The sequence below is a fragment of the Corythoichthys intestinalis genome, chromosome 9 (genome assembly GCF_030265065.1).
Source record: "Corythoichthys intestinalis isolate RoL2023-P3 chromosome 9, ASM3026506v1, whole genome shotgun sequence".
NCBI lineage: Eukaryota > Metazoa > Chordata > Actinopteri > Syngnathiformes > Syngnathidae > Corythoichthys > Corythoichthys intestinalis.
In genome coordinates, this window is record NC_080403.1 from 42,288,985 (window position 1) to 42,309,731 (window position 20,747).

The 20,747-nt window shown below is 39.6% G+C and overlaps 1 protein-coding gene across 4 annotated transcripts in view; it reads left to right on the forward strand.

Moving 5' to 3' along the window:
• LOC130921337 (inositol 1,4,5-trisphosphate receptor type 1) overlaps positions 1–20,747 on the forward strand; it is a 156,628-nt gene that overhangs the window by 128,648 nt on the left and 7,233 nt on the right. For all 4 annotated transcript variants that reach the window (XM_057845083.1, XM_057845085.1, XM_057845084.1 and 1 more), the window contains 4 exons: positions 1,543–1,682; positions 4,644–4,809; positions 16,002–16,162; positions 20,066–20,227. In XM_057845083.1, the coding sequence (XP_057701066.1) occupies positions 1,543–1,682; positions 4,644–4,809; positions 16,002–16,162; positions 20,066–20,227 (629 nt within the window). The remainder of the gene's footprint in view (positions 1–1,542; positions 1,683–4,643; positions 4,810–16,001; positions 16,163–20,065; positions 20,228–20,747) is intronic.

Consider the following 20,747-nt stretch of genomic DNA (forward strand, 5'->3'; position numbering starts at 1 on the left):
AAGAATTTATTTCCAAATTAGAGTGGAAAATAAGTATTTGGTCACCTACAAACAAGATTTCTGGCTGTCAAAGAGGTCTAACTTGTTCTAACGAGGTCTAACGAGGCTCCACTCGTTAACTGTATTAATGGCACCTGTTTTAACTCATTATCGGTATAAAAGACACCTGTCAACAATCTCAGTCAGTCCCAAACTCCACTATGGCCAAGACCAAAGAGCTGTCGAAGGACACCAGAGACAAAATTGTAGACCTGCACCAGGCTGGGAAGACTGAATCTGCAATAGGTAAAACGCTTAGTGTAAAGAAATCAACCGTGGGAGCAATTATTAGAAAATGGAATACATACAAGACCACTGATAATCTCCCTCGATCTGGGGCTCCATGCAAGATCTCACCCCGTGGCGTCAAAATCATAACAAGAACGGTGAGCAAAAATCCCAGAACCACACAGGGGCACCTAGTGAATGACCTACAGAGAGCTGGGACCACAGTAACAAAGACTACTATAAATAACACAATGCCCCGCCCGGGACTCACATCCTGCACTGCCAGACGTGTCCCCCTGCTGAAGAAAGTACATGTCCAGGCCCGTCTGCGGTTCGCTAGATAGCATTTGGATGATCCAGAAGAGGAGTGGGAGAATGTGTTATGGTCAGATGAAACCAAATAGAACTTTCTGGTAGAAACACAGGTTCTCGTGTTTGGAGGAGAAAGAATACTGAATTGCATCCGAAGAACACCATACCCACTGTGAAGTATGGGAGTGGAAACATCATGCTTTGGGGCTGTTTTTCTGCAAAGGGACCAGGATGACTGATCTGTGTAAAGGAAAGAATGAATGGGGCCATGTATTGAGAGATTTTGAGTGAAAATCTCCATCCATCAGCAAGGGCATTGAAGATGAGACGTGGCTGGGTCTTTCAGCATGACAATGATCCCAAACACACAGCCAGGGCAACAAAGGAGTGACTTCGTAAGAAGCATTTCGAGGTCCTGGAGTGGAAAATCTGTGGAGGGAGTTGAAAGTCCGTATTGCCCAACGACAGCCCCAAAACATCACTGCTCTAGAGGAGATCTGCATGGAGGAATGGGCCAAAATACCAGCAACAGTGTGTGAAAAGCTTGTGAAGAGTTACAGAAAATGTTTGGCCTCCGTTATTGCCAACAAAGGGTACATGACAATGTACTGAGATTAACTTTTGGTTTTGACCTAATACTTATTTTCCACTATGATTTGCAAATAAATTATTTAAAAATCAAACAATGTGCTTTTCTGTTTTTTTTTCCACATTCTGTCTCTCATGCTTGAGGTTTACCCATGTTGACAATTACAGGCCTCTCTAATCTTTTCGAGTAGGAGAACTTGCACAATTAGTGGTTGACTAAATACTTATTTGCCCCACTGTATGTTGTGAACTTTGATTATTTATTTGACAGTTGGATGAAATGTTTCCATTTGTAAAACATGAAAATGTCCTTTTTATCCTCAATGTGTTGAATTCATTTTCAGATTATACTGTAGCTCCTTTCTGCTTCCTCAGATGTGGACAGCGACGAGTCACAGGATAACGACATGGAACGGACGTGTGACTCTCTACTAATGTGTATTGTCACTGTTCTGAGTCATGGCTTGAGAAGCGGCGGGGGTGTGGGCGATGTTCTTCGTAAGCCTTCCAAAGAGGTGCGTACGGCATAAGTGTATGTACGTAAACTGTCTTTTAACACCTGCCAGTTTTAAAATAGTTCCTGCTTCATAACCGTGATTTTTTTCCCCCAGCTGTTAATATACTAGTCCTTCTCAAAAAAGAGCATATTGTGATAAAGTTCATTATTTTCTGTAATGTACTGATAAACATTAGACTTTCATATATTTTAGGTACATTGCACACAACTGAAGTAGGTCAAGCCTTTTATTGTTTTAGTATTGATGATTTTGGCAAAAAAGTCAAGAAAACCAAAAATACCTATCTCAAAAAATTAACATATCATGAAAAGGTACTCTAAAGAAGCTACTAACCTAATCATCTGAATCAACGAATTAACTCAAAACCCCTGCGAAAGATTCCTGAGGCTTTTAAAAACTCCCAGCCTGGCTCATTACTCAAAACCGCAATCATGGGCAAGACTGCCAACCTGACTGCTGTCCAGAAGGCCATAATTGACATCCTCACACAAGAGGCTAAGACACAGAAAGAAATTTCTGAGCGAATAGGCTGTTCCCAGAGTGCTGTATCAAGGCATCTCTGCGGGAAGGAAAAAGTGTGGGAGGAAATGCTGCACAACCAGAAGAGGTGACTGCACCCTGAGAAGATCGTGGAGAAGGGCCGATTCCAGACCTTGGGGGACCTGTAGAAACAGTGGACTGAGTCTGCAGTAGAAACATCCAAAGCCACCGTGCACAGGCGTGTGCTGGAAATGAGCTACAGGTGCCGCATTCCCCCGGTCAAGCAACTTTTGAACCTGAAACAGCGGCAGAAGCGACTAACGTGAGCTACAGAGAAGCAGTTGCCTGGCGCAGCCAGAGTATACTCCCTGTATTTTTCAAACACTTTGAAAAATAGTCTGGGAACCAGCCCATTAACGGCCTCTCGAGCAAGGTACAAAATCAATCGTCCAATCAGATTTGTTAATTTGCGTGACGTGTTCTTAACGAGTAACGTCACTCTTGCGCGCCGAAAGTCGTCTCTACAACAACACAGTTGGCGAACGGGAGAGCCGAAAATATGTTCCAATCCGCGGTAAACCCAGTTTTAGATTACCAAAAATACATCGAAAAAAGTCATTGACAACAGTCAACATGGCTCGCGCTAGCCATTTTGAATAAACTTAACAACGTCATGTCTGCCCGTCGCTGATTGGTCCACTCCGCTGTCTGTCTGCTGTGGCTTGCTCTGCCCTCGGAATTTGATTCGCTGGACAATGTCCAGACTCAATCGCTGGAACAGCAGTGAGTCTGGTATACCAGGCAAGAGAAGCAGCACTGGACTGTTGCTCAGTGGTCCAAAGTACTTTTTTCAGATGAAAGCAAATTTTGCATGTCATTTGGAAATCAAGGTGCCAGAGTTAAGATGGAAGACTGGGGAGAAGGAAATGCCTAAATGCCTGAAGTCCAGTGTCAAGTACCCACAGTCAGTGATGGTCTGAGATGCCATGTCAGCTGCTGGTGTTGGTCTACTGTGTTTTATCAAGGGCAGGGTCAGTGCAGCTGGCTATCAGGAGATTTTGGAGCACTTCATGCTTCCATCTGCTGAAAAGCTTTATGGAGATGAAGCTTTCATTTTTCAGCACGACCTGGCATTACTTTGCTCAATTGGCCTGCCAACTCTCCTGACCTGAACCCCATAGAGAATCTGTGGGATATTGTGAAGGGGAAGTTGAGAGACACCAGACCCAACACTGTGGATGAGTTTAAGGCCGCTATCGAAGCATCCTGGGCCTCCATAACACCTCAGCAGTGCCACAGGCTGATTGCCTCCATGCCACGCCGCATTGAAGCAGTCATTTCTGCAAAAGGATTCCCAACCAAGCATTGAGTGCACAGCTGATATAATTAATTGAAGGATGACTTTTTTGTATTAAAAAAACACTTTTTGTATTGGTCGGATGAAATATGCTAATTTTTTAGATAGGGATTTTTGGTTTTTCTTGACTTTTTTGCCAAAATCATCAATATTAAAACAATAAAAGGCTCGAACTACTTCAGTTGTGTGTAATGAATCTAAAATACATGAAAGTCTAATGTTTATCAGTACATTACAGAAAATAATGAACTTTATCACAATACGCTAATTTTTTGAGAAGGACAAGTACAACTACATAATTTCCTTCTAAATCAAGATGAGGATGTAAAGGTTTTCTGTACTCATACAAATCAAGAAAGGTTATGAAGTTATGCTGATAGCGGGATAGATTATTGACCTACTTGACCCACATGGCACACATGAAAAAAAACAAGTGAAAGCAAAATTATGCTTAACTCACTGGCCCACACCATGAGGCAAACCAGCAAATTTAATAAGATACAATAAAAGGGGTGCTGTATTAAACACTGAAAACATAGAGATGATGATTATTATTGTTGATATTTTACTGCAGTTTAGAACCGTGCTCCATCATACTGTTAGCTGTTTCCTATACCTTATCCTTTTCATGTAACAACTCTGCATTGACGTTCTACACCACTGCAAACTACAACAGTGAAAAGAAATCTTGGAATAAAATCAATCTGTGATCGTAAAACTGAGCATTGCAGAGTTTGTAAACTTTTCTTTGGACCCAAATTTGTGACCAGTGAATGTGCGTTTGTTTTTGTTTATCAGGGAGTGTACACAGCACACATATTTCAGAACCATTTGGTTAATAACATGCTTGCCCTTTGTGTCTTTAAGAGATTACCTGGCTTTCTGCCGTTTGTAGCATCTGGCTGGTTACATCTTAGCTCTTATGTTTCAATGTCCATAACAACCAAGGTCAACCTTGTTTCAAAAGTCGTCCCTCGTATGCTTATGTAAAGTTTTGACCTTTGGGTCACACGTCTTTTTGTATCATGATCATAATCGTAAAAGTAACCTCATTCGAATAATCAGTATCTTATGGATCTCCCAATGCCCCATTTTAAATTTTCCTTTTAATTTTTCAACAGGAGCCACTGTTTGCAGCACGAGTAATTTACGACCTGTTGTTCTTCTTCATGGTCATCATCATCGTCCTAAACCTAATTTTTGGTGTCATCATCGACACTTTTGCGGACCTGAGAAGTGAAAAACAGAAGAAAGAAGAAGTCCTAAAGACCACTTGCTTCATTTGTGGTGAGACCACACAAACCAAACTTTACATTGTTAGTGCTTCAAGCACTGAAAGAGAAACTGTAAGAGCACATGAGAGAGTGCAGGTCTTAGTCACGGCTTTATCAATTGTCACCTGCCAAAACTATAAATGACTATGTAAGGCTAGTTTCAGACTGCTGGTCTTAATGTACGAATCCTATTTTTTTTTCATGTTTTTCCGACTCGAGTGAAGCATTAAGTTGACTGCCTGAACGGTACAGGTCGCATAGAAGTGGACCATTTTAAATCCGATCTTGGTCTCTTTCGTATGTGGTTTAAAAACGATCTGGGCCACATTTTTCCAGAACGTCGCGGTGGTCTGAACTGTCAAGTCTCCCAAATCGGAATTCATGCAGCAATTACGTCAGAAAAAACCAAGAGCGGCTGGTAGGACGGCGGCGATAGCTGTGCGTTAGCGTTAGCGCCTAGCTTGAACTCGGCTTTTTTGCAGGAGGCGGGTTTGACTACAGTCATAAAAATAAAATGAAATGAAGAAAAGGATAAGCCTGATAATGCTAGGTTTTAGTTGAAATTTTCTTATATCCCAGACAATGTGTTTTAGGTTGTTTTATGTACCTGACATGTGTCGGCGACAACTTCCGCCTTAATCAGAGTGCTGACATGTGTCGGCGACTACTTCCGCCTTCATCAGAATGTCATTGCACAACTACAGAGTTAAAACAACCTAAAACACATTGTCTGGGATAAAAGAAAAATTAAACCAATCTATATGCAAAGACAAAATTAACTTAATACAACTAATGCTCTGTTTTCTTTCTGTGCGCCAAAAAAGCAATTGCTTAAATGGCTGAGTCGGGGCAACCTGACAGTGTGTGCATGCGTTCTATCCATCCATATCGACTTTGAATATAAGACTAAACGAGGATTATTAATGTCTGTGATTTGTGTCCTCTTTTTGAAAATCAAAATATGATCACCCTGGAATGACATACAGCCAGCATGTGTAGTCATTTGTTTTGATGCGTCAGTTTGATCAGCACATGTCAGACTGCGAGTTAGTGCACATGCGTAATACTTGTACGGGCTCAGTGGACAAAGGCTGTCTGAACGGGCACGCCAAAAAACAGATATGGCAAAAAATCGGAACTGTGCATTAAGACCTGCAGCATGAACCTTGCCGAAGACAGTGTCGTGTATACGTGTAAGTGTGGTGCCCAGGTAACCTAGTGACTGAATGATGCACTACAAATTACTATGTATTGTACGGGAGAACTTTTTAAAGTAAGTTTTAAGTAAAATTTAGCAAAGTCCATTGCTTATTAAACACAGAAAAGCATTACACACCTACCCATAACTTTTGTTAAAGCAACACTTAATAACGTTTCAATCTTCATTAAAGTACTCTTAACTTTGTGATTAAACATTGACTTACAAGCAGTTGAATGACACCTCTGTCACAGTCCTAGGAGTCTGTATCACTTTCAATGGCACTAAGAAATTTCAAAGAGTGTGGTAGGAACCCTGCCACACAAAAAGAAACTACAAATGTGCTGCCTGCTTTACGACATACGTCACTTCCCCGTTTCCCAATTGTCATTGTCATATGATATTAGTTGAATTTTTCTTTTAACTGCCTTCATCAGAGCGTCACTGGTGTTGCCGTCACCAACACCAGTGACGCTCTGATGAAGGCGGAAGTAGTCGCCAAAACATGTCAGGTAATTAAAACAACCTAAAACAATGGTGTATCGCAAGCAACACATCACTTCCGTTCATTCATATTCATGACGTTAGCTACTGTTGATAAGGGGGACACGCGACCGTTTGTCCCCGATAGGAAATGAATGGAAATCGTGTAAGAAGGAGATGTTTACAGAGCTAATCCTACCAATTCTCTCCGAAAATGATGTCTCTGGTGCCAAATTCACTGGCAAAGATGTGGAAGAACATAAAAATGTTCAGTTAAAGAGATGGCTTGAATGTCGAGGGCTGAAAAAGACGAAAAAAAGAGCTGTCCGAAGCATAGCCTTAGCTTTTTTATCAACACCTTTTTCTTACGCGACTGACAATGACGTTCTCCTGTTTCAACAAGCTATCCTTTACCACCAGCCCTGTCTTTCTTATATATTATATCCTCTAGTTGTCCTACGTCTCTGACCGTTCTTGGGGGTAATTTATATTGTTTGTTTTGTGTAGCGATCGCAAATGCTACTCAGTGACAGCCAACGAACACTTTTAATTTTTTCATTGATAACAAATCTTAATTCCATAATTTATTTACACTTCCCCCTTACTAAAGTTGTTTTTTTTACAACAGAAAATGTAACAGTGGCAGTCAGATACCATTTTAATTCTTTTCAGGTCATTCATTGTCAGACAGAAGAAGCACGGCACAACGTCACGCTAATAAAATAAGTTCAAAATATCAAAATGGCTTAACTCTTTGTCCTCTGAAAGACAATGTCAACCCAACAAAATGTTTACTGCATAAAGCAGGCATTAAAAGTCCGCACAAGTTGATTCAGTCTTCACATTTTTTTCTCCGAGTTTTTGGTTTCGGGAAACATATGAAGAAAACATCCTTCATTTGTCGTAATGTCTGGAGTCGTTTCTACAAGTTCCAAAAAAGCAATGTGTGATCGGCAAGTTCGTTTTTGAAAGATTACCGGAGAAAAGTAGCACAATTAACATGGTTTCTATGCGAGGGCGGGTCTATAATGTCCCACTCCTGCTTTACTTCCACTTCACGATGCGACCTCACGGTCTAAAAATAACATGCGTGCGGTACGCCATTGTCTGGGACAAAAGAGACATTCAACTAATCTATATGTGTAGACAAAATGAACTCAGTACAGTCATATGATAGTATTGGTTAGCCACAATTAGACTCATTACCTCATCGCTATTCATCCTTCGCACAGCTATTGGAAACGCAATTATTTCTGTTTCAAAACACTAGCAGCCGTTTGTCACTAAGATGTAGCTAGCCATACAATTCATGAGTAATGCTGCTGGTGATAAGCTCTTAAACTATTTTTCAATACTACATTTGTGAAAGAATACACACACACACACACACACAGAAAATAAAATCTTCAACACTTAATACTAAAAAAGCTTATCTGCTGTCGATCTGCAATCTCATTCTTCTTGACCCAGTTTTGCTATTTTGGCTTTTCTTTTTTGAACTTGTAAAGTATTCTTATAAAACTGTGAATTGCTCTGAGGGTCTTTCAAATTGTAGAGTAGGCATGTGCCGGTATGATATTCTGACGGTATGATAACCTTAAGCCAAAATATTACGGTTTCACATGATCACGGTATTGCAATTACAGCTCTAAAATGTGATACCTTGAGATATTTGAGTTAAAAAATAATTTTTAAAAAAAACATGATTTTTAATTTAAAAAACACAATATTAGCAAATTGGAACAAAAGCAAATTGGAACAAAGTATAATGTTACGATAAAATAAAGTAAAAAACTAAATATTGTAAACAAAATTTAAATAAATGCAGTCCTTTAGGTAAGCCTAAACCAGTGCTTCTCAATTATTTTCTGTTACGCCCCTCCAAGGAAGACGTAAATGTTTCGCGCCCCCCCAAACTCTGCCGCCACTGTAAAATAGCATCATTTGTCTATAATATTACTATTATAAGTACACCTCTGCCTCATGTTGTATCCTATTTTTCCCAGTAGAGAAAATAACAGAGATCAACATATAAAGTATAACTTTATTAACAGTTTTGTTTGTAACAGAAAACACTTAACGCGCATCAATTTGCCTGAATTAAATAAAAAATTAAAAAAAAGTCACATCCAAACTGTAAAAATACTCAAGGTAAATTTTTGACCATTTGATCTTGAAAAATAAAATCAGTAAATAATAACAAATTCAAATTGATTAGAAACATGAACTCATGAGGACACTATGCCAAAAAATTTGACCGAAAAAACAAAACTGAATAGAAGAAAAAAAAAAAAGTGTCTTTGGACAGAAGGACAGTTTTTATTTTCGATGCTCATTGCTCACAGTATCACCTCCAGTTTGCAATGGTGTGAGCATGCTAACAGTGCTCACTGGTTTACTGATATAACACTGACAAAGCGAAACGATTGCTGGCAATATTCGGTTTTCGCTGAAAAAAAAACAAGCGGCTTATCAATGAGATTGGTGTCTAATGTGGGTCTAGTGGCGTCTTAATTGATTTGGCTTCCGGCTGTCCGCTATAATCATTTTTAGACACAGTAAACAGTGGTTTTTCCTCATCTACCACTGTATTAAATGTCAAAGCCAAAAGGCAAACGGCCCGCAAAAAGCGCATTCTCGCGGCCGAGGGAGAACCGTAGGTGAGGGCGGTCGTCGTGACGATCCCAAGCCGAAAATGGCACTTCACGGGCGGACACGTGAGAACCGGAGAAGACAGTGGGTCGCTGCGTGAGTCCGGCCGGAAAACGGCTTTCGAAAACGGCGCACAGCTCTCCAGTCTCCAGCTCTTCATGAGTCTCTTCCGTGTGCTCTTGCTTACTTCAAAAATACTGCGCGCACTTTGAAAATGAGACCGCCACTGCCACCCACTGAGTGGATGTGCAAGTACACTTTATTCTAGTAGGGCAAAAAAAAAAAAAAAAAAAAAGCATGTTTCCCAAAGGTCACACGCGCCACCCCTGGCATCGCTCTGCGCCTCCCTGGGGGGGCGCGCCCCACTATTTGAGAAGTACTGGCCTAAACCCACAGCCACAGCTCAACATTATTACCGTCAGAACAAAAATAATTTAATTATTTTCCATAAAAAGCGCATGTGTATGACTCGTATCATGTTTACATTATACACACGCTCTTTCTCAACACAGACAGTTGCCAGAGAGAAAAAAAACACCATGTTTTACCATGCTGCTAGACACACTAAACATGCTGGAGTTAACTCTTGTAGCTGGTGAGAAACGTTCATGACAGTGTTTAATAACCTTTAATTTTGTAGAATTTTTTTGTAGAAATGCGAAATCATATCGGCGGTATTGCCCCCTCCAGCCATCGTTTAGCACAGCTGACTCACTGACACTGAGCAACAACTGGGTAGGGAGTATTGAGCCTTGCAGCTGCAAGCGAGGGATTTCTCCATGAATTTTTGGGATATAAAAAAATAGCTAATACCCTCGGGACGGTTTGAGGGGGAAAAAAATTCGGTAATCGGCACATGTCTATTGTAGAGTAATAAGCACTTCTAGTTAAGTCAACATTCAGGAAAAAAACAAAATGTTTTTTCTTTATCCTAAAAAAAAAAAAAAAAAAAAAAAAAAAAGTAATTAGATACTACCTATGCACAAGTTAAAAACTGACCTCTTACGTTACTGTCATAACAAGTCAATCGACATTTTTTTTTATTATTGAGTTTTAAATGTTTGGCATTAAAAACTTTTTTTGTTACACAGTATGGCTTCTGTAATCTATTAGTTCTGGGATAAACGCTTCCTTACTCTTTTTCAGTCCCCTGACTCCTGAATTAATCTTAAGCAAATTTGTTTAAAAGGGCATTGGAGGAACATACTGTATATGCTATCTCTAAAAGCATTTTGAAAGGAAAACTGTGACACATTGGGTCAGGCGGTGTCAAGGGGGTTAAAAATCATATGTTTTTATGACGTTATCAATGCAAGGATTTCAAAATTGAAGGGGACAATCTTTGGTAAGAATACAAACCCATCTTAACAATAGTCAACACTTGATCAAGAGATAAAGACAAACAAGAATCTAATAAAACCATCGTGATGAAACCGTGACTTTCTTCCATCAAATTGAGGACAGAACTGTGACAGGAAGCATGGTTAATGACATTCAAATCTTTTATTATAAAACCGAAACCAACTGCATTTACAAGACTGAGTCTAAATCTTTTTCTCAACATTTTCCTTCCTTGCACAAATACATTTTAGTTTCTCTTGAGCTACAAGTATAAAAATGAATAAACTGCTCAAAGGGTTTCTTGCTGCCAATCTATCAGTGGCTACAGACCTAAATATCTAATGAGAACTTGTGAGGGAGATCAATGTCTTATAAAACCAAGCAGGGTGACTGAGAGGCACTTGAGCGTGCGATGATGGGCTCCCTTCGTCTCCTATTCCCTCGCAGTTCCTCCGGAAACCATAGAGACGGCAGCTGCCCCTGTGGCCTGGCCTTATTTAACATGAGTGAGTCAGAGCTGATGGTTGGCTTGGTGACATAACACTGTTCTCATTCCATATGCTTACCACTCGCCCTGGCTGCCTGACCCAACATGTATACACACATTCATTGGGACTGATACCTGAAACACCTTTTTTTTCAGCAAAAATCATAAGGAACATTCAAGTGAGACGGCCTTGCATGATTAAGGACTTTGTTGAAACATGTGATATAAAAATCAAGTGTAAACAGGCGAGTGAACGGGAATGTGTCTGTGAGTGAGACTGATATGAATTATGGAGGTGCTGGAAGAGAGCCTTCATGAGTCAGCCTTCTCTAGAACCAATGGAAAGGGAAATGGCAACATTTTTGTAGACATATTTTCCAGAAACCACAAACCCAGAAAGAAATCAATCATAACAAGAGGGACATTTACAATACATGCTGGCCAAATCACACGGCTTGGATCGTGGAGAGGCTCTGATAAAATAAAACGTACTGTTGCTAATAAGCTGTAACCATGCTCATTTAATTGTGTCTTTAAAGTAATGTAATAAACTACTAAAATTCAAGAGGACATTTTACAACTACGGTACAACCACAATTTGTGTTCAAATGCGTTTAATGGCATGTTTCAATTATCCTTTTTTTGAAACCTGGCTACAGGAAGTAATTATGGAAAAGAACTGATATTTTTGCAAATCCATTGTCCAGGGGAGACTTGTTACACAACCGTCAATTCTCTTTTTTTTCATATACACCAAAAATGTTTGATGGGATTAAAGATCAGGGCTCTTATACACCAATATTGCAAGCTTCTCTCGAACGTCTTCATTTTAGTAGAGAGAGGGCTGTTGCTCAAACTGTTGCCACAAATTTGAAAGTATTGAAGTCTGCAAAATGCCTTAGATGTAGAACTAAGGGTGAATTAATGGGTCAATGCTAACTGTAAATCTTATCCATAAAAATATTACTTTTGAACTTAGTACCAGTGCTGTTTTTGGCAGCCCTTTTAATTTTCGTCTTGGTCTTTTGCACAATATTACTTCTATATTATTTCTTAGTCCTATTTTAGTCATTTCAAAATGTGTTTGTCTTCGTTTAGTTTTTGTTGATGGAAACTCAAGACTGATTTTGTCTCGTTTTGGTCCACGTTTACGCAATATTTTCGTCTGCCAAATTGGAAAGTTTCACTCCAAAAATAAATAAATTTAAAAAAAAAAATTTTTTTTTTAAATTATTTCGAAAGAACATTGACAGACGAGCACATGTAGGATCTACAAGCATCTACAAATTGATCACGTGATGATATACACTCAGCAGGAAAACATAACATTATTTTCAATTAATTATAACCACCTAGACGCCACGAACTGTATGTAAAAAAAAAAAAAAAAGTCCAGGTTTAAGAGGACGCTGGTCGTTAGCATTAGCTTAATTCTAACGCGAACATGAATGCTATGCTAACGCTACGGGTTGCAATGAGGATGTGATGATCACTCAGCACAGACCTTTAAAGGCTAAAGAAACATAGCATATTCTGTCTTGCCAAGATAAGAAGTCATACCATGTGTGTTTCAAAACAAGCAACAAGACTAGAAAAGGACACAAACGGGTGAGTTGGGGGGTCGCAGCACATCACATGAGTGACACAACCAGACACTCTACGATGCAGGCTAAATACACATAAATGTCACACATGTGACGGAAAATATGACGCATTTTCGTCTCGTTCTCGTATCGTCAGACGAAAACTGATATTTGTGTCAGTTATGTTTAGTTATCGTCTCGTCATCAAAAAATTGATCGTCAACAACATATTTTCTTTATAGTCATCATTGACGAAAACAACACTGTGTACTACCGTAATTTTCGGATTATAAGACGCTACTTTTTTCCCTCAATTTGAATCCTACGGTTTGTAGTCCAGTGTGGCTTATTTGTTGATTTATTTAGGGTAACAGGTAACACTTTGACAGCAGCGTCATAAGACTGTCATAAAACCGTCATAATTATGGCATGACACTGTCATGGGCATCAATGAATGCTTATAACTGACGTCATTAAGTGTCATCTGGCAAATTTTGTTACTAACTCCATTTATGTCTGCTCTGATCTTTTACATCCATAAAAAAGTGAGATCATTTGCCGGATGACACTAAGTATTCATTAAAGCTCATGAGTGTCATGTCATAATTATAACGGTCTAATGACAGTCTTATGTAGCGTTGGGCATCGTTTGAATTTGAATAAGTCTTTCTTTCGTTCCACCACCATGTAGCAAGGTCCTCAGACAAAACTTAATGATGCACGTTGAGACGACGAAGTATTAGGGCCAAATTAATAAATTAGAAGAAAAAAGAAAAAAAAGGACAACGAGATTAGTCGTACTATTGCTACGAGAAAAAGCCGCAAATATTACGTAGCGGTAAGGTAGCTGTGAGCTGTGGAGCACTTTATATACAGTTGTGGTCAAAAGTTTACATACACTTGTGAAGAACATAATGTCATGGCTCTCTTGAGTTTCCAGTTATTTCTACAACTCTGATTTTTCTCTGATAGAGTCATTGGAACAGATACTTCTTTGTCATAAAAAACATTCATGAAGTTTGGTTCTTTTATGACTTTATTATGGGTTAACAGAAAAAGTGATCACATCTGCTGGGTCAAAAATATACATACAGCAGCGCTAATATATAACATGTCCCTTGGCCATTTTCACGTCAATTAGGCGCTTTTGGTAGCCATCCACAAGCTTCTGGCAAGCTTCTGGTTGAATCTTTAACCACTCCTTTTGACAGAATTGGTGCAGTTCAGTTAAATTTGATGGCTTTCTGACATGGACTTGTTTCTTCAGCATTGTCCACAAGTTCTCAATGGGGTTTAAGTCAGGACTTTGGGAAGGCCAGTTGAGCCATTCCATTAACCACTTTTGATATGTGTATGGGGTCATTGTCCTGTTGGAACACCCAACTGCGCCCAAGACCCAATATTCGGGCTGATGACGTTAGGTTATCTTGAATTATTTGAAGGTAATCCTCCTTCTTCATTATCCCATTTACTCTCTGTAAAGCACCAGTTCCATTGGCAGTAAAACAGCCCCACAGCATAATACTACCACCACCGTGCTTGACGGTAGGCATGGTGTACTTGGGGTTAAAGGCCTCTCCTTTTCTCCTCCAAACATGTTGCTGGGCATTGTGGCCAAACAGCTCGATTTTTGTTTCGTCTGACCACAGAACTTTCCTCCAGAAGGTCTTATCTTTGTCCATTTGATCAGCAGCAAACTTCAGTCGAGCCTTAAGGTGCCGCTTTTGGAGCAAGGGCTTCCTTCTTGCACGGCAGCCTCTCAGTCCATGGAGATGCAAAACATGCTTGACTGTGGACACTGACACCTGTGTTCCAGCAGCTTCTAATTCTTGGCAGATCTGCTTTTGGGTGATTCTCGGTTGAATCTTCACCTTCCTGACCAATTTTCTCTCAGCAGCAGGTGATAGCTTGCGTTTTCTTCCTGATCGTGGCAGGGACAAAACAGTGCCATGCACTTTATACTTACAAACAATTGTTGCACTGTTGCTCTTGGGACCTCCAGCTGCTTTGAAATGGCTCCAAGTGACTTTCCTGACTTGCTCAAGTCAATGATTCGCTTTTTCAGATCCATGTATGTATATTTTTGACCCAGCAGATTTGATCACTTTTTCTGTTAACCCATAATAAAGTCATAAAAGAACTAAACTTCATGAATGTTTTTTGTGACAAAGAAGTATCTGTTCCAATCACTCTATCGGAGAAAAATCTGAGTTGTAGAAATAACTGGAAACTCAAGAGAGCCATGACATTATGTTCTTCACAAGTGTATGTAAACTTTTGACCACAACTGTACATGTACGTTAGCTGGGAGCTATGACAATCATTAGTATAAATTCTTCTATTGATTATAATTTGATGAAGATGAGACAAAATAATAAGGATTTCTTTATTGGTAAATCCGATCTTAAATCAAAAGATGCTTTTAATGCTGTTGATTTTAACGGAGGCAGCAACGCGCTGCATAAAGTACGTAGCTGCTTATATACATAGGTACACTAGCCCTACGTAATCAAACAACTTATTCTCATGCTTTTCCATCCCTTCATCCATCCATCATCTACCGCTTAATCCGGGGTTGGGTTGCGGGGGCAGCAGAAGACAGACGTAATTTATCGTTTTACTTACCTGGTTCTGACTGGTTAGAGCAGCGTTTCAAAATATGTGACACTTAGCGATGCACTTGTATTCCATGAAGCCGGAGGTGTTTAAACATATTGGTCGTGCAGCCACCTTTGCATGATATAACAGTGTTCCAAATGTTGCACTGAGCTGACTGCTCATTTTTCTTTGTGAAGTTGAGCCAAACTTTTGAGCGCCGCCGCACAGTGTCTACGATTTAAATGAAGTTGCAATGCACAAATACACACTTCATGTGGCTTCTTCTTCGTGGTGTTCGGCAGCTATTTTTCCGGTCGGCAGTAAGGGCATCGAAACTTGGAATCGAAATTTTAAAAATTAGAACGGTTCCGGGAGAATCGAAGTGTTAGTCCGGGAGTCTATCAATGCTCGATGCCCAACACTAGTCTTATGACGCCACTGCCAAATAAAGTTTTACCGATTAATATCGTTTGGTGTAACTATCCCATGATAGAGTGAAGACAGCTGAGGCTTATAGTCTAGTGTGGCTTATCTATGAACAAATGCCATTTTTGCGTCAAATTTGGTGAGTGGCTGCTTTTAGCCAGGTGCACATTATTGTCTGAAATTTTGGTACTTCTGGAATTAACACCCTGACAAAAGTAAAGGTTTCCTAGAAAAATTGTGTTTTTACAACATGAATACAGTACAACAGACAATTTATTATAACACTAAAATTTGAATGCACCCTAGTCATTCAAGTAAAACACTGCAAAGTCGTCGGTATTTTCAATTTAGTTTATCAGTGAATTGAACTGAAATTGTTTTGGGGATGGTATAGGGAAGTACGTTCTCATGTATTTATAATTGCCCCCTTTCTACAGGCCTGGAGAGGGACAAATTTGACAACAAAACTGTGACGTTTGAGGAGCACATTAAGGAAGAGCACAATATGTGGCATTACCTATTCTTCATCGTGTTGGTGAAAGTAAAAGATTCAACAGAGTACACGGGCCCTGAGAGCTATGTGGCTGAGATGATCAAGGTAAACATTTTAAGCCGCAGACACTCCCAGCAATCTCACATCAAATTTATCAAGGACAGCCAATGTTGTGTGCCAGACTGTCTTGATGCCATAGGTTCCTTGAAGGCCGGTATCAGTAAAGTTTTCCACATTTATAATGAATGGGCGGTATTTCGTATGCATTTCATCAGCCAATGCATGTCAATAATTTCCAACTGTACATGTCAGAGCTCCTTGTGTACTATAAATAGTAACAGTTTAATGTGTTGGTTGTACTCCAAATGTGAGTTTAATAACATGGAAAGTGGTAGAAGAGTGATTTAGCACCTGCCCAACCAGGAGAGACTGTACAACAATGCTTCTAAGTTCTCATCTGATAAATATATTTAATCATAATTAATGACAAGCAGGAAGATGTCAAAAGAAGGAAAGACAATGTGAATTTCCTGAAGTCTTTTTAGAAACACCTTAGCATGACGGAATGCATTCCATTGTAAATTACAAACAAAACTGCTTGACATGTAATCAATACCTCTCATTAAAGTGAGAGTATTGTTCTACATTTCTTGTATTGTTCCTGCATGGTTGTATAAGTCATGAAGTGGTCCAAGTGTGTCAAAGCCAAATTATATCACATTTTTCTTAAAGAGGCATGAAAGTCGTTTTCCGAAATTTTAAACTGTTTCATGCATAAGATTTGCGAAATGGAAGTGTGACCTGGTTGAAGTGTGTTATTCGTGTCATTTTTTATGTGATTGAAAATCGCATTTGCAAATTTCGCAAATGGTAGTTTTTTAAATTGGTCACCGTGTAATGTCACACCATGAATTTTATTATGCAAGTTCCTGCCCTCTTCGTTCTTTCTCCACGCCCACTAATATTGAAAATGCTGAACACTGAGAAAAGTCGCCTGGAGATCACCACTTCCTGGTTCTAAAATGTCCCGCATTAAGCATATAGTGTATAAAATATATATATTATTTATAAATCTATACATGTGCACCTGCTGTGGTTTACTACAATTTTTTTGTCGCATGACCTGTTTTTGTCTTCGCCTTTTTTCTGCTACCTCCACCCCGGCACTTTTGTCCCCCCCATCTAGCTGGACGAGAGGCACTTTTCTCAGCTTGCACGCCGGCAAAATGTTTGCCTCCTTTCCTGGTCCTGGATCGACTTTTTTCACCCCTCTTTATTTCTAACACCCGTTCGTCACCCTCAGACGCCTGCAAGACAACGATGACCTCCTACATTGAGACACCATGAGAGCGTGTTGCCGTAAAATAATTCAATGTTCTCTTTAAGTAGAAGTATTAAGGAATTTATAAACATTTTCAACCAGCAAATCATGCCTCCTCACTAAAATACTACTTTCTGCGTGCAAGCACACATTGAACCCCGCGAGAGTGTGAATTTAGTGAATATTTAGCTTTTGTATAAGTGTGAAACAGCAAAGCTTGGTGTGTCATTGAAATACAATTGTAGTCCGCATCGCCGCGATGTGTCAAATTCATCACACGCATTACCGATGCCCACAAGCTTCCCGCAGACATACTCACTTTACGAGGGCCAGTCAAAGCAAAGATTATTGAAATTAGGGCGCTTTCACACTAGCACTGTTTGGGTTCTTTGAGTTCTTAGATAGTGTGATTCGTTTTGTAAATGTGAATGCGCATCCGAACTCTAGTTCGAACCCATCCGAACTCTAATTCTAACCAAACAAACGAACTCTGGTCTGCTCAAAAATCATGGGTCTCGGTCCGCTTTAAGTACACCCTGCAACCGGAGCAGGATTCACTTTCTTTATAGGATCCACGCTATTTATTCAAAATCAACAATGGCAAGATGACAGACTATTATCCATGGCCAAATGTTGTTGTGCTGGGCGAAGCAGTTGCATTTGATACACAGAATCTGGTTCTACTATGGTGGTTGTGTTTTGCATGCTGTTGCTGAACATACCACTAACCGTGACTGACTAATCGTGATGCGATGGTTCGTTTTTTTTCATTTCTTTTCTTCCTAATGTCATTTTATAACACTTTCCTGCCTTTTATTTACTATGTGCCATGTTTGTCTTTGTTGTAAAGCACTTTGGGGACCTTTCAGGTTTTGTAAAGGGCTATATAAATAAATTTGATTTGATTTGATTTGATACCACGCGAGAGTGACAGTGGCATAGACAGGCAGAGCCTCTCAGGGCGGCCATTTTGTGAATCTCACTCTCCTGGAAGTGGTGCAACACGTCACTTCCGTTCATTAACATTCATGACATTAGCTACTGTTGTTAAGTAGGGACAAGCCACCGGTTGTCCCTAATAGGAAATGAATACAAAACGTGTACGAAGGAGATGCTTACAGAGCTAAACCTACCAATTCTCTCCGAAAATGATGTGCCTGGTGCCAAATTCACTGGCAAAGATGTGGAAGAACATAAAAATGTTCAGTTAAAGAGATGGCTTGAGTGTCGAAGGCTGAAAAAGATTTTAAAAAACTAGCCGACCTAAGCATAGCCTTAGCTTTTTTATCGACGCGACTGACAATGACATTCTCCTGTTTCAACAAGCTATCCTTTACCATCAGCCCTGTCTTTCTTATATATCCTCTGGTTGTCCTACGTCTCTTACCGTTCGTGGGGGTAATTTAGTTAGCTTTGTGTAGCGATCGCAAATGCTACTCAGTGACAGCCAACGAACACTTTTAATTTTTTCATTGATAACAAATCTTAATTCTATAATTCATTTACACTTCCCCCTTAAGTTGTTATATATATATATATATATATATATATATACACACACACAACAGAAACGGTAATAGTGGCAGTCAGATACCATTGTAATTCTTTTCAGGTCATTCATTGTCAGACAGAAGCAGTACGGCACAACGTTACGCTAAAAAAAAAAGGTAAAAATATAAAACTGGCTTACTTCTTTGTCCTCTGAAAGACCATGACAACCCAACAAAATGTTTACTGCATATGATATGTGAATGGATTCAACGAGCTGGTGTTAAAGTCCGCGCAAGTTGATTCGGTCTTCACATTTTTTCCTCCCGGGTTTTTGGTTTCCGGAAACGTATGGAGAAAACATCCTTCATGTGTCGTAATGTCTAGAGTCGTTTCTACAAGTTCCAAAAAAAAGCAATGCGTGATCGGCATGTTCGTTTTTGAAAGATTACCGGAGAAAAGTGGCACAAATTACATTATTTCTATGCGAGGGCGGGTCTGTAATGTCCCACTTGGCTTTTCTTCTGCTTTACGATGCGACGTCACGGTCTAAAAATAGCATGCGTGTGGTACGCCATTGCGCAACTGTGTGACTTGGGGTACCACGCAGTTCCCGTTCGTGGTTTAATGTTCCCCTATGCATTTTTTTATATACTCCAGTTCGCTCTACATTGAGTTGGGAGGGAGCGATCCGTCGCTAGCCGAGCGGCGACTTACTATGCTATGCTACATTACGTGCAGTGTCACAGTACCACGCTGTGACGCTCCCTCCCCTCCCAGGAGGGAGAGATTTCCTCTTCTATTTCTCCAATCAATTAGTGTGCCTTTCGTCTACGTGATGCTACTCGAAAAGTTTGGTTGGCGCAGTGTGAATCCTGAACCTTTTCAACAACTCATTTGCAAGTATTGCTGCGAGGTAGCTCTCCAACCGGACCCAGGTCATCTTGGTCTAGTGTGAAAGCAACCTTAGATCCAGTAAGCTGCACATCAATAGGAAACGTATGCAGAAGAGCCCCAAAAGGAACAACTAAAGTAGTTTGAAAAATAACAATACCCAAGGTTATCAAAAAATTTTATATTTAAAAAGAAAAAAAAAAAAAAACTAAGTGGCACAAAATATATATATAATATAAATACACACATATTAATACATACTGCCTTTTTAAAATTTATTTATTTATTTATTTTCTTTTAAACAGGAGCACAACCTTGACTGGTTTCCAAGGATGCGTGCAATGTCTCTGGTGAGCAGCGATGGGGAAGGCGAGCAGAATGAAATTCGGAGTCTACAGGAGAAGTTGGAGTCAACCATGAGGCTAGTGGCCAACCTGTCGGGGCAATTGACTGAGCTCAAGGAGCAGGTATAAAGGTTGACTGTTATGCGTGTACAATTTTGCTCTTCAAGCTGTGCAACATAGTAAATTTTAATTGTCTTCAAACACCTAAACCGCAAATGCGTTATAGTAAATAGTGTTAATAGGCCTACTCCTCCCTAATGGAATTTTCAGCCATGCATGAACGTTTATTCCCAGGGGCTAAAATGCAACAAAATGCAAATACCTTGGGAAATCCAAGGTGAGATCTAGAACATGGAAGAACACTTTTTCTGTTGAATTAGGTCTGACAGCTACTTTTAACAAATTTGACGTTTCGGAAACAAAAACTCAGGGGGGTTTTTTTGTGTTTTTTTTTTTTTTTTGTGTGTTTTTAAATTACGCCATGTATTGGAACTTTAGGATCCCACATATTGTCTCACAAAAAATGGGTAAATGCTGTACTTATTAACATGTTAACATGTGTTTTATTTAGCCTATAAATATACAGTATATATAATATATATACTAGTCCTTCTCAAAAAATTTGTATATTGTGATAAAGTTC